We start from the raw sequence: 14,290 nt of genomic DNA, 5'->3' as shown, positions 1-14,290 counted from the left end.
AGAAATTTTGAAAGATAGAAAATTTTTAGCTAGGAATTTGTGTGCCAACTCATTTCAATTGACTGTAAAGCTTGTGAGCAAAGAATTCAATAATATCTTAACTTTGTCCTTCAGCGAAAATGGGAACAAACAAAGCTTAATATCATCATCGTCATTTACACTATTATACTTGAATGCTATACATATTTCTAAGAAGCTAACTAAGTGTGGCTTGGGATCCTCAATAGGAGTTCTCCAAAATTGGAAATTTTGAACCATCTAAATTAAGACGAGTTTCAGTTCAAAGTTATTAGCATGAATAGTAGGTCTATTGATAGTCTGGTGGATTCTATTTACTATAGGATTGGCATACTCCATAATAGGTATAGGATGATCCTAATATTGTACCGATTCAGTTATCTCTAAAGCTAAAATCTTTTTGTTCTTTTAAAATTTTGTAAGGGTCCTTTCAATTTTAGAATAAAAAATAAAGATATCTTAGTTGACCAACTTTAATGTGCAATAATTGTGCACCAAAAAGTAAAGAATAATAACTAAACAAATAATATTTTGAAAAAATAAAAAAATTACAAAATAAAGATAAAAGATTAGTAGTCCTAAACATGAAATTCATTCAATAATAAAATTTAAATTATAACGCACACATTACTTCCCTAGTAAAAACACCAAAAACTTGAATTTTTGTGCGGGTGTGACTAGCTGATTTCATGTATGAAATAAAATATGCCTTGCGGTCAATTAATGCTTAGGTTTTCTTTGATATTTATTGCTCACTATATATGTAAGTATATATGTTGATCAAGTAATAAAGTGATTGAGAGATTGCCAATCCCAAGAGAAAGTATTATGGTATATTGCAATTAAACTAGTACCATCTAATATAGATGCAAGATTTATCCTACCGAATAAAAATAAAATGTTTTGAATTCTTTTATTTATGAAGAAAAAAGTAACAAGATTAATGAGAAACTAATATATGAAAAAAACAAACTTTTCTTAATGAGGCTCTTATATATTAATATGAATTAGAGCATATGTATCCCTTGATTTCTATCGAGCTTGTAATAGTGAAAAAAGGAGATTTATGACCTTTCTATTATTCTAATAACTCTATAAAACCTAAAAGGTTTAACATCGTATGTCTAAGTATGCCAACATTCCATTTAAATACTCTTATTTATTTTAATATTCCTCTATTGAGGTAATATATCACACTAAATATTAACTAGACACATGGTCATAATATGCATTAAAATAAAAAAGTGAGATAACAAAAATTATTCATAATTTTGTATAAGGTACAAGAGTCTATATTAATACTTTAAATGTATCCAAAATATTAGCCCAAAACTCAGATATTAGTTAGACATGATAAATATAAAAGATAAACATATCTTCATTTCTTGTATAAAAGAGAAGATATAAAAGAAAAAGTTAGATAAAATGTCAATCGATTAGTATGAAGGTACTCTCCGCACTCCTTTCCTCTCGAAATGTATGATTGCTTACAAAAAGAAAGGTTGTGGTCTTAAAAAAAAAGTATCTTTCTCTTCTCTAGCATCTATTGGACTTGACTCTAAGGGGACACTACATAAAAGTACAACTTCAAACTATTTTTAGTAGAACTCCTACAAACTTCAAACTAAAAACATTTTATAAGGTATAAGAACTAACTCATGCATCACAGTGCTTGACATGGTGGCACTAAAGTGTTATAAGATGAACTAGCTCATCACCGCTACTAGGCTTGCTCTACTAAGTTTGTAACTAAATTAGTTGAAATAGTGTGTCACTTGGTTGAATCGATGTGATTTATCTTTCATTAACCACTCCAATGCAGTGCTATAAAAGTTGAATGTTGTGGCACTTTAATGTGCAATCATGTGATACAAATGTTGTAATGATCGATGCTCCAATACTCAAAATTTTGAGGCTCAGGTGTTGTGATGCAGATTTTTAATATTGCAACGCTAACCTTGGCACCGCTAGGGAGCTGAATTATTTGGCATTTTTATTGAGCCGGCACTGTGATTTCCTAATCTAGCTCTAATGCATTGTAGATGCTAAGATGTTGGTAGTTAAAATTTTGCGGCGCTGGTTTAACACTTATTAATTTATTTCCTTTTTCTTGAATATTTTCTATACAACATCAACAAAATTGTTACATTTTCTTTGATTTTTAAGATAAAAAATAGTACAAAATTTATAATTAATAGTTTTTATTACTATTATTATTACTGTGTGGATACTGATACTACTATTATAATTAATGCTATCACTGATATATTAATGTGAATGATTGAAAAATAAGATCAGATGAAATTAACTGAATGATAAAGACAGGCTGGCTGATTGATTAAATAAGAAAACAACTATTGATGCATAATTTTCTTACATGATTTAAAGCATATCGTTTTTATTTTACCTTTCATTAATTTCAATGGTGACATTTTGATTATTTGTTGGGCTATCTGCAAAATATGTGATTTTACATGTTTACAAGTAAAAATAAGGACCCAATGATATGTGACTTTTGACAGTATGCATGATTTTTTTTTTTTTTTTGTATTTTTAGTTTATTTTATAATCATGATGTATATGTAATAATAGACTGGTCTATTTGAATCATGGCAATTATATACATAACATTATGGGCTTGTAATTATGACACATATTGATGAATAGAAATGTATTATTTTTGTTATTTATATGAATTTGTAAGCTTTGGTTAAATGTGATTAGCTGGTTAGAAAGAATGATGCAATTACTCTATTTTTTTATTCTAGGGTGTGAAAATGTTACCCCGCTTTAATAGTTATGGCAACTCATGTATTATCATGCTCATGTTTAAAGTCATGATCATCTGTTGTTGCATTCAAATTGCATAATTCATGGCATGTTATTGGAGAAGTTTTGACCTATGTAAACATGAGGGAGATTCTAGCCCCACTTGTTGTATGTCCCCCCCCCCCCCAAGTTTAATTTAATCCTCTCATAAGGAGATGAAATTTATTGTTCTTATCATTAAGACTTTGCTCCTTTCTCTTTAGAGAAGCCTTTCATTATATTATATTGGCACTACATAATTCCTATTTGTAGGCTTCAGTGAAATTCTATCATAAGAGTGAGTGTCCCTCTTACATGCTTCAGTGCTCCTTGCTTAAGAGTAACAACTTATTCTTTATGGAAGGAGTCATGGGAGAAATTCATATTTATGATTTTCTTCTTTATAAATAACCTAAAAGAGGCTCAATGTTTTCTTGTACATGCAATATGTGACTTCTCCTTTGTAGGTTCTAAGAAAATATTATCTTGAATATAAGTTATGTTTCACCCTTTCACACTGCAACATTTTCTCTGATAGAAATATCAACTATCTTTTAGGAAGAATATCGAGTAACATCGAAAATTTTCATCTTTAAGGCGGAGCTCCAGTCTTCTGCTTAATTGGATGTTTGATAATCTCTATTTGGAGGGATTTTAATTTGAAAGAGATCTTACCATATTTCAATGTTTCAATTTTATCTATAATGGATAGATAATTATTTTCAACATTTGATGTTATTCATGCCAAAGATGACATTGGACGACATAGTGAAGATACGAAAATTATATTGAAGAAAGTATTATAATTTATGAAGTTTAACCTTTAACTTGATATCAATATTTGTGTTAGTCCCGACAATGCCAATTACTAGCATTGGCGTTGAATTCGTTGAAATCATGTGTTATATTTGAGATAAAATTTTACCTCATTGCCTTAAATTTTAAAAGAAAAGAGACCACTCATTGAAAGATAGTGTAGGTGTTTAAAGATGTATTGTATGTTAACATTATATAAGTCAAGTTTTTCTATTTGTGACTTTGAAATGTAAATTTTTTCATGTATAAGCTTGATTGATGTTTGCCATCAATTCATTAGAAATAACAAGTTGACCGTCTTTGTATAAAAGTAATTCATACTTGAGCATAATGACCTAAAATTTTTAAGAGCTCTCAAGGCTTACACCTTCTTAGAATTCTTTAAGAATAAAATTTGATTCTTCAGAGATTCTTAGAGAATTGAAAAAATCTATTCCCTTTGAGATTTGTGCCTTTTGAGATTTTTTGAAAACTAGATAAGCTTGTACTTACTTTATGAGATATTTGACCTTATGAAAATTTTAACATATCTATACATTTTAAGGCTTATGCCTTATACAATCTTTAGATGATCATATACCTTCAAAGGCTTCTCTCTTTTGAGATTTTAGGTGTGCATATACATTCTTAGGTTTATGCCTTTAGATGTTTTTGACATATATGTACCTTTTAAGACTTGTGTTTTCTAAGATTTTTTGATGATCCTACACCTTTTGAGCCTTCTATCTTCTAAAAATTTGAGATGAACCTAAACAATCTATGATTTATATCTTTTGAGATATTGGATGAATGGAGGCTCTGTTAATGACTTGCTCTCATGATTTTTTCTAGTGGAAATCACATTCACTATTAGCTTCACATCAAAGCCACCTTATATGTGTGCCTTACATATACTTAATGGGTGTGTAATTAGATGACACACGCTGAATTTGGTGAGAATGATATCTTTTTTTTTATTGAGTTGGTCGATAAAATTTTCATTCTGAATTCTTATATTTATTTTAGGATTATTTATATTACTTTAGAAGAGCAATGATGGCATCATCAATATTTTTAATGGTTATGCTTGAGGAATAAGATCAATGTTGGAGCAAACTATCTCTCACGTCATTAAGGAGTCTACCTCGCCATTGAATCTCTTTGGCTCTTTGCATCTTGGCACGGGACATTGGGACTTAAATTTCTTTGATGGATGCAAGTTCCAGATTTCTCATGTTGGGAAAGGCTGTCTTTATCATTTTCATTAGCTTTCTTCTCTATTTATGCCGAGAAGATATTGTAGATGGCAACAGTTCTACTACTATGATCTGCTTTTGGACAGCCATGGGATCCGTAAGTTATATGCTCCAAGCAGAACACCTACATGAATTTATATATGTTAAAGTCTCCTAAAATTGGCAAAATTCCATAAACATCAACAAAAAACCAAATCCCAAATCAACAACACCAATAAACTAAATCAATCATTAAAATAGCAAAACACTAAAAAAATAATATGAATCATACATCTAATTCCATATTTGATCTTGGAGTTAGGGACAAATCCATACTTAAAGAATGAATGAAACCTTATGGCTTATGGCACCCGTTGCAGGTGAAGGGAAGGAAATTAAGTTGGTTGTAGTAGTTTATTGGCAGTGCTTGACGAGATCTAGAAAAGATATTGTGCCTTAGCCCATGCTTTCTTGCAATTTGAAATCAACTTTTAATTATAGAAGGTTTCTTCCTTGCAGGTCACAGTTCGCGATCATCCTGTGCTCAACTTGCTTCCAAACCCCGCTTGTACTACACTCCACCATTCCCCTTGTCTAGTACCACACTCGTGTTCGAGCTCGCAGATTGGGTCGGGCCAACTAGGGTTGGGTCTGGGTTGAAATTTTTGACCCACACTACAAAAAAAATTGCATATTTTCGGTCGAAAAAAATAAATTTTATGGCAGATTTCAAAAATTTTTGGTGAATTTCTGACGAGAAAGATGGCGACGGTAATTCGAGAGTTGGAAAACTTTTTCGTCGTTAAAAATCCGTTGAAAAATTTTTTCGGCTGAATTATTTCGTCGGAAATTTTTTCTTGCGGCTGTCCGGTGGAAAAACTCCGTCGGAATAACTTAAAAATCAAATTAAAAAAAAAAATTCTGCCCCAGCTCGCTCCCCCCAGCCCGCTGCCTGCTGCACCATGCCCGTTAACGCCCAGCCTCCAAGCCTACATGTGCTGCTTCGCCTGCACCCAGTCGGCCAGGGCACGCGCGCCCAGCCGCCTTGTCCTACGTGCACAGCCCGCCCGTTCTAGGGCGCCCAGCCCGCGCCTACTGCTCTGCCCCACCTAGCACCCCCGGTTACACGCGCCCAGCCTACCTGCCAAGTGCCCGCACACGCCAGCTCACCCGGGCCCACGATCGAGCCTGCTAGCCCGCCCGCGCGCGTCACCTACCAGGTTTGAACCTTGAACCTATTGAAAATTTTTTAAGGAGTCTTCCGCTTTGCTGCGTTACAAAAAATGTTATAATTTTATCTATATTATATTTATATAAAAGAAATAGTAATAGTTATTAAATCAATATTTAATTAATTAGTACTTCACTAACTTATTTTGATTATTTAATTAAGAATAAAATAAAATAAAATTTAAAGTTATTATAATTAAGATATGTTATTAAATTAATAATTAATTAAAATAAGGTATGAATTAATAATTAGTTAAAATAAATTAATAATTAGTAATTAATTAAATGGGCTATAAAATTATTAATCATTTAAATTGCAAATTTTTTAGTTAAAATTATTAGTAATTACTGTTTTATTTTTTATAAGAGAAAATAATATCGCAACAACATGAACATTATATTATTGTATTATATAAAATCAATAGTTCCCTAGTATGACTTAGGGATATACAAGTTATAATGACTCAACACATAAGATATACGCACGGACACAATACAACATTTAACTTGGAAGAAGATATTAAAGATATCAAAGTGACACCCTACTCAACATAAAAGAGATAACAAGGCAAGTAGTATCGTTAATACAAATATACGAAGTACATGATCATTCAATCTCTCCAACCATTTGAATATTATTTAATGGTTGTCTTTGTTGTTGATTTTGCCCCCCAGCGGGACGAGCTTTCTCTCGGGTAGATGGATCTCAAATAAATTATCGAAGATAGTCCTAGCGGATAAGTCTTTCAATCTCATTCTTGAGTTGCTTACAGGCTTCGGTAGTGTGACCATGACTACGATGAAAGTGACAATACTGATATGGATTTCCTGTGTTCGACTTCAAAGGATTTGGCCATTTCAATGTATCTTGATCTTGAACGGTCATCAACACATTTGCACGAGATGTGTTGAGTGGGGTATACTCCTCCTATCTAGGTTCCCATCACGGTAATGAAGGCCTAGGAGGAAGATTATTCCTCCATTATTTTTTCTATTGTGAGAATGAATTGTCCATCCCAGGTGCACCTTTGTGCTTCCCATTGGTTTGCTCAAACTGCTTCATGTGAGCATTTATGGCTTCATCTGCAGAGATTAGTGCCTCCACATGATGGATCAGATCGGCATATGAATGAACAATGTCGTGCATGAGTACCGTATAGAAGGGTCCAGGATGAAGACATCCAAGAAAGACCCCTCTGAGTAATTCAGGGTCTACTCCTAGAATCTATCGAGCCTCGGTGGAAAACCGCTGAAAATAATCCTTCAACAATTCTCCCTCATTTTGGCAGATCCCGAAGAGATAAGAAGAATCCTTAGCAATTCTTCGATTAGCCACAAATTGTTCAACAAAAGTTTGGCTAATTTGACGAATAAAGGGATAGTTCTGGATGGAAGCGAATAGAACTACGTTTGAGCCTGTCCTTTAAGGATGGCAGGAAAAACCTGGCAAAAGAGTGCGTCCGATGCTCGTTGAATATGCATGATGGTTATATAGTAGTCGATATGCTCATATGGGTCGGTCGTCCCATCGTAGGAATCAATGTTTGGTACTTTGAATCCAACCATAAAGGGGTGCTGAAGAATGACTTTAATTAGAGGTGATGACTCTTGGAAGTTCCTCTGTCGGAGAGTTTGCCTCACATCTTCTCGGGGGAACTCTTTCAGTACTAATCTCTGCAGTTCATGATGGAGGGCGTTGCGAGGGAGCTCAGCAACTAGTGGTTGGGCTGAGTCTTCTAGGAGATCTGGAAGAACGTGAGGTTGCCGACCAGTGTGTGAGGGATGGGTAGAACTTACTGTATCGACAAGTTCATCATCTTGTCGTGACTGAGGATGTGGAGGAAGATGAATCTCTGCTTGAAGATGTTCGAATTGAACATCTTCAACCCGTGGTGGATCCTGAGGGAGAAGGTCCTCCTCCCGTTATGCCAGTGCTGGCTGCTGATTCTCTCACAGGAGTTGAAGGATCTCATTCTGAGATTCTTTCATTTTCCATAGGGGTGTCAATTCGGGTCAACGGGTCGGGTTCGGGTCGAACCCGAAACTGACCCGGCACTGTTCGAGTCAACCCGAACCCGACCCGTTTTTAAAAACGGGTCAGGTTTCTGGACCCGAACCCGACCCGATTCGGGTCCGGGTCAACCCGACCCGACACGAATGACCCGGAATTGACCCAAAATTGCTAATTTTTGGGTAAAAAATCGGGTCAATCTCGGGTTTTCGGGTAAAAATAGGGTAAAAAACGGGTCAATTTCGGGTTTTTGGGTCAAAAATGAGTTTTCGTGTCACTTTCGGGTCAATTTCGGGTTGGCGAGTCAACCCGAACCCGACCCGATTTTTAAAACGGGTTGATTTCATGAACCCGACCTGTTTTGGGTTTGGGTTGACCCAAACCCGGATTTTTCCGGGTCGGGATCGGGTCGTGTTTCGTATCGTGTCAAAAATTGACACCCCTAATTTTCCAGATTCTTTCTTCTAAAGAAGGTATCGAGGTTCCTTCTCCGGCAGCATTTTGCCCCCCAGGATGAAAAGAGGTAGACATCGGGCGTCTGTGATTCACAGACTGATTTTTGGATTGGTGGGAGTTGGAGCGCAAAGCTCTAACGATGCGACTGCTACATCTGTTAACCATTGGAGCAATACTCGAAGTTGTGGGATAGTGTTTCCCACAGACGGTGCCAAACTTTTGTGGGCTAGAATATACGCGACGATAGAGTTAGTAAATTTTCGTCTTAGCGTTGTACGAATATTCAGCACACACAAATAGAAAATAAAAAGGGAACACCAAGATTTTTACATGGAAAACCCGAAAGAGGGAAAAAATCACGGGCCCACGCCTAGTTGAAGTAATTCCAATAGTGTTTGTTTGAGATACAAAAGCTGATTCTTCCCACAAGTTAGGACGATCAGATTACGATCAATTTCTTCTAAATTGAAACAAAGTTACAAAGTTATGCAGAATTTCGACGTCTCCCGAATATCCGACAGAATTCCAACGTATTCAGGCGGCAGAAAGAACTCCGGCGGTGGTCGAGGAGGAGTTGATTCTCCTTCTCTTCTTCTCTTCTTCTTCTCTCTCTTGCTTTGGTCCCCTCTTATGAGAAATGAGGGGTTTATTTATAGTTTTTCTGGAGTGGTATAGCTTGTAAATAGGCATGAGATAAGGGGCGAAAAGGGAGTGGTTGAATGGACGGCTGATATTGAATCCCTTGATCATACACCGTTCGTCAGCCATTTGAAGGCTTTAGGAATGTCAATATCCGACGACTTAGGCTCGTTGGATTCGTCTCATCGAGCCGTTCGATTCGACTATAAGCTCGTCAAAATCGGAGACCGTTTGGCAACTCAAATTGTGGTATGAACTTTCCAACAGCACTTTGGGTGCTTGATTTGGGATCATTTGGGCTCGGATTGAGTTGAATTTGGTGTCGTTGGGTTCGTATTTTTGAGACGGTCAGTTTGACTATAAGTTTGCTGAAATCGGAGTTCAGATGCTCCTGAATTTAATTTTGAAGTTTCCAACTTAATTTTTTCCTCAAGATTCGTGCCCGATCAAGATTATTTTTGCAAGATATATCAGATGTAATACATTTGTTGAAGAAACAAACATAGCATCCGTTCGGCCTACACCTGACAAGTTAAGTAAAATATGAATGTATCATTTAAATAAAATAAAAAATAAAGTCTTATTTAATATTTTTAATTTGTTTGTGAAGGTGAATTAGAGAATGAAGGAGATGTGGATGACATAATTGACTTCAATGATTTAGGTGCATTTGTGAGTGTAGATTTTGTTGAAGTGGGATACATATGAAAACTCAACTTATGACGATAGCTTTCATGATGCAAATTAGGAGATATTTGATTTTCCTTTTTATGAAATTATTAAAACTATTGAACTAAGAAATAAAAACATTATTACATTCATATATATATATATATATATATATATTAATTTTTAAAATATTATTATTTATGGCATTATCTGATTTGACCCTAATTTGAATCATAAACCCCTCCTTTCTACTCATTATCTGATTCCGATTTTTAAAAACCTTGCGTATAGCAGCATATTACAGTTTTTTTTTTTTTTTGATGAAATTCATTTTCATAAAAAAAATAATAATAACTTATGGGCCAGCCGACGTCGTGCAATAGTTGTCCTGCCTTCAAACTTATCAATACACGGCGTTAAGACCCACTAGCCAAAACCGACAGCTAGCCTTCACAAAATCTATTTTTTTAAGGGGGTTTCCGTAAAAAGTACCGGCCTTCCACGAATGTAGCAGTACCTTTTCAGAAACTGATGCCGAGAGAAATTCATTTCACTTTTCACGGAGCGGCAATGTCAGGCGATGGATTGATACGAACCAACAAACACGCCACACAAATTCCACCCAACTAGATTTGTGGTGCCATACCTTCGGGTGTATTTTTGGGTTGAGATTCCGTGCTGGGGATCTCTTCTGCAGCGGAAGCCTCTCCCCGTTTTACTCGTCCCGTTCACGTGCTCCATCGTCGACTTATCATGTGATCGCTAGGCCCGCTCTGAACCTCATCTTTCCGCATACAACATTGTATGCGTTTTTATTATCCGCCAATCATAGATAATCCAACGGTTCATAATGTAATTTATCATGCGGAAGACCGCATGTGATTTCCTTACAAATTCTCTCGTTAAATAATGCGGATAGATGCCACGTCATCATGTCAGTTCACCTCTTCCCACCCTGTTCTCCTTTGCAGCTGCTCTACTGGTATTCACTCCTTCCGCCGCCACTCGCGCCGTCGCCGGAATTGTATGGAAATCTAGGGTTAGAGGGGAATGGGCTGCCTGCAGTCGAAGACCAGCAACGTACAGTCGCCTGAAGAGGAGTCTCCTCCGGCGGAGAAGGAAGATTCACGTACTTTATTCTGCCCCCGCGTTGCTCGTTCTCGCCGCATTCTTATCTGAGTTTTTTTTTGTCCTTCATTTTTTTGATATCTTTTAATTATTGGTTTTTCTAAGGGGAGAAGGGGGAGCAAGATCGGGTACCGGTGTTCCGGGAGTTTAACTTGGCGGAGCTGCGGGCGGCGACGAAGGGGTTTAGCTCCGAGCTCATCGTATCGGAAAGCGGCGAGAAAGCGCCGAACGTTGTATACCGGGGTAAGCTAGAGGGCGGAAGGCTGGTCGCTGTCAAACGGTTCTCACGCCAGTCGTGGCCTGATGCTCAACAGTTTGTGGTTTGTTTTTACATTTCGACTGTGTTTCTACTCATTTGGTTTGATTTTGAGCGGAGGATTCGCTGGCATTTTTAAAGAATGTTCATATTTTGTTTCGTATTTTTTAATTTAGGTGGAGGCGGCAGGGGTGGGTAGGTTGAGGCACAAGAGGCTGGTTAACCTAATCGGTTGCTGCGCTGAAGGGGATGAGAGGCTACTTATCGCCGAGTTCATGCCAAATGACACTCTTTCCAAGCATCTTTTTCACTGTATGAACTTAATACTCTCTCTCTCTCTCTCTCTCTCTCTCTCTCTCTCTCTCTCTATTCGAGAGCGAGCACGTAGACAAACTTTGTGTGAAAAGTTATCTGGAATGTATAGATTTTTTAATGTGAGTCAGTATGAGCATTGTCTGTGAATACTAAGGGTGATAATGATGGTAGCTTAGCGTTGATGCTTTCTGTTTGTTGCCTACTGGACTGCACTTTATGCTTATATTTTTGAGGAGAAATTGGTTTAAGATCTTGAAATTGTTTCGGAGCGTTCAAAATGGATCAATTATGACATCAAGTATGATGGATGATCCATTTGTAGTGGTTATGAAAGTTTGATTTGAAATGATTTCTTCTGTTTGAAGGAATTTTTTAGTAGGCACGTTTCTTCATGGCATGCTTTTATTTATGTATTGAGCTTTTTTGCTGTATCTATAGGGGACAAGCAGCCTTTACCATGGGAAATGCGAGTTAGAGTTGCATACTACATCGCACAAGCACTTGATCATTGCAATATTGAAAATCGGAAAATATATCACGACTTAAATGCTTACAGGGTTTTGTTCGATGAGGTATGAACTTTTTCAAGTTTTATTACGTTAGATCTTCATTACTTTTTTTTTTGCTCATCTTTGAGGGGATAAAGAATTTCTTATTCCTCTTTTAACTTTAATCCATTTTTTAAGTGTATCTACAGTATTTTCTACTTCTTAAGTCACGCCAACTAAATTTTTTGGTAGATGCCTGAAATAATCTACTTACTTTTTAAGCATAGATGATAAACTTGCTTAGTTTATTTTTTTTTTTGAACACATCTTATTCCATCAAGCTAGAACATTTTAGCTAATTATATATGGTTTAGGACATGATTATTATTGCCACTTCTTTTTTAAGCAAGTTTTTATTTGTTGTCAATTTAAAGTATGCTATGACCAATCAGCTTGTTGCTTTATAGGTTCTATATTCTATGACGTTTCTTCTCTTCTTTCAAGCTTTGATTTTTATCTTAATTGTTGCATGCTGGAAGCTTCCTTTTATCAATGTGGTGTCTTGATGGAGGGAGGGAGACCACAATTTTTGATGGATCAATATACCCTTGAGGTTATGGAGAATTTGATTTTGTGTTTGTGAAGTTGGACCACATCATCTTTGAAAGTCAAGCTAAATAAATATGCCCTTTTGCATCAAGCTATTTTGGTATTTCAAATTATTAAAGCATGTAGATCATAGCTATGCCATTACCAATAGTTGTGAAAAATCAATGTGCCCTTGGGTTAATGGAGAATTAGATTTTAGCATGTACGGTCGAAGATTCTTGCAGGGTAGGGAAGATTCTTTTTTTTTTTCTATAACTTGTTTTATTTGGTTCCTTTATTATCAGTTCACATTGAATATCTAAAATGTTAATGTTAACTAATTTGTTTAAAAAAATGAACTTTCCAAGTTTTTTTGTTGATGTAATAATGTCTTAATCCATCAAGCTTCAAAAGATCAACTAACCATATGGTAGATAAAAATTATATTACATCTTTGTAAGTAATATGACAAAATTTTGATTGATTTTATGACAATATGATTAATATTGGAACAACCACATGATGAAGATGCATGAATCATAGTGTATTGATGAACAATAAATGATTAAATGACCAGGTATAAAAGCTCTATGAGAAAATGGATGCATATAAAGGAAGAAGCACATGGGGCCAAGGCGCTATATGCTATAATGCCTGGGAGCCAATTCAAACAACACCAATGCACCACCCTTTGTAGCACCTAGGAGTCAGTGTGTAGAATAAATAACAGAGTATGTAGTGCTTAGGCGTTGACACCCAACACCTAGGGCTAGATCCAGATCCTTAAACAAAATCTCGAAGAAAAACTCCCAAAGAAACTCTTACAGAATGACTTAATGAACTCCCAAAGAATACAACAAAACACACTCAACAAAATTATTATACCGCTAAACTTAAACTAAACACTTTCCTCAATGAAATTATAAATGCTTTATACAAAATTTGAGAATACAAAATGCCCTAAATGTCAATGTTACTCTTCTTTGGAGTCATCCTTTTCATGTTGTTCAGCTTGAGGGCATCCTGCATATGGTGGACTTGTAGGAGGATTTGAAAAATGTGCTCTATCTGGTCCAATATTTATTGAGCATTTAGTGAACATGTTGGCTAATGCTGCATTGATGTCAGTCATGTAATTTAATTACTGATTCTGTCAGTCCTAATGGTAATCCATTAAGTTCCCCATCTATTTATGCTACATGGTGTGTTCTTTCATTATTCTTTATAAACTGGAAACATCATATCTGAACTCAAGAACATACTGAGAAATTGTCATAAATGGCTGTGATTTTGAGTTATTGAACATTGGATTGAGTTGAAATTCCTCCGTGCTCCCTGGTGATCTTGAATGATAAGATTTGATTATATTTTTGGTAAGGATGCTGTATTTCTTCTGTTAGATCCGTCACAATACCTATTTCTAAACAAAGTTGATAAATTAAAGAAGGTGACCTAGTCCAGCTGTTCTTGTTCCACTCAAGTTTTGCAAAATCAAAATTTTAATTATTTTCCCCACATGGAGAGATAAGCCATTTTGAATTACAAAATTTAGAACTGGGTGATCTTTTGTAACCTCGCTCATATTAACATTTGGCGTAAGTTTAGTAGATATAAAATAATGCTGTGCTTATTTTCATCTGGGATGAATGAGAGT

The 14,290-nt window shown here is 35.8% G+C and overlaps 1 protein-coding gene across 1 annotated transcript in view; it reads left to right on the top strand.

The window, feature by feature from the left end:
* The first annotated feature begins 10,786 nt into the window (after positions 1-10,786).
* Positions 10,787-14,290, top strand: part of LOC110116751 (serine/threonine-protein kinase BSK2) — a 47,499-nt gene continuing 43,995 nt past the window's right edge. The window contains exons 1-4 of the mRNA XM_020850450.2: positions 10,787-10,990; positions 11,095-11,309; positions 11,422-11,557; positions 11,999-12,132. Coding sequence (XP_020706109.1) covers positions 10,912-10,990; positions 11,095-11,309; positions 11,422-11,557; positions 11,999-12,132 — 564 coding nt within the window. The 5' untranslated portion in view covers positions 10,787-10,911. The remainder of the gene's footprint in view (positions 10,991-11,094; positions 11,310-11,421; positions 11,558-11,998; positions 12,133-14,290) is intronic.

The sequence above is a fragment of the Dendrobium catenatum genome, unplaced genomic scaffold (assembly GCF_001605985.2).
Source record: "Dendrobium catenatum unplaced genomic scaffold, ASM160598v2 fragScaff_scaffold_1024, whole genome shotgun sequence".
NCBI classification, from domain to species: Eukaryota; Viridiplantae; Streptophyta; class Magnoliopsida; order Asparagales; family Orchidaceae; genus Dendrobium; species Dendrobium catenatum.
Note: the sequence above shows the minus strand (reverse complement) of the source record. Positions and strands in the feature narration are given on the sequence as shown.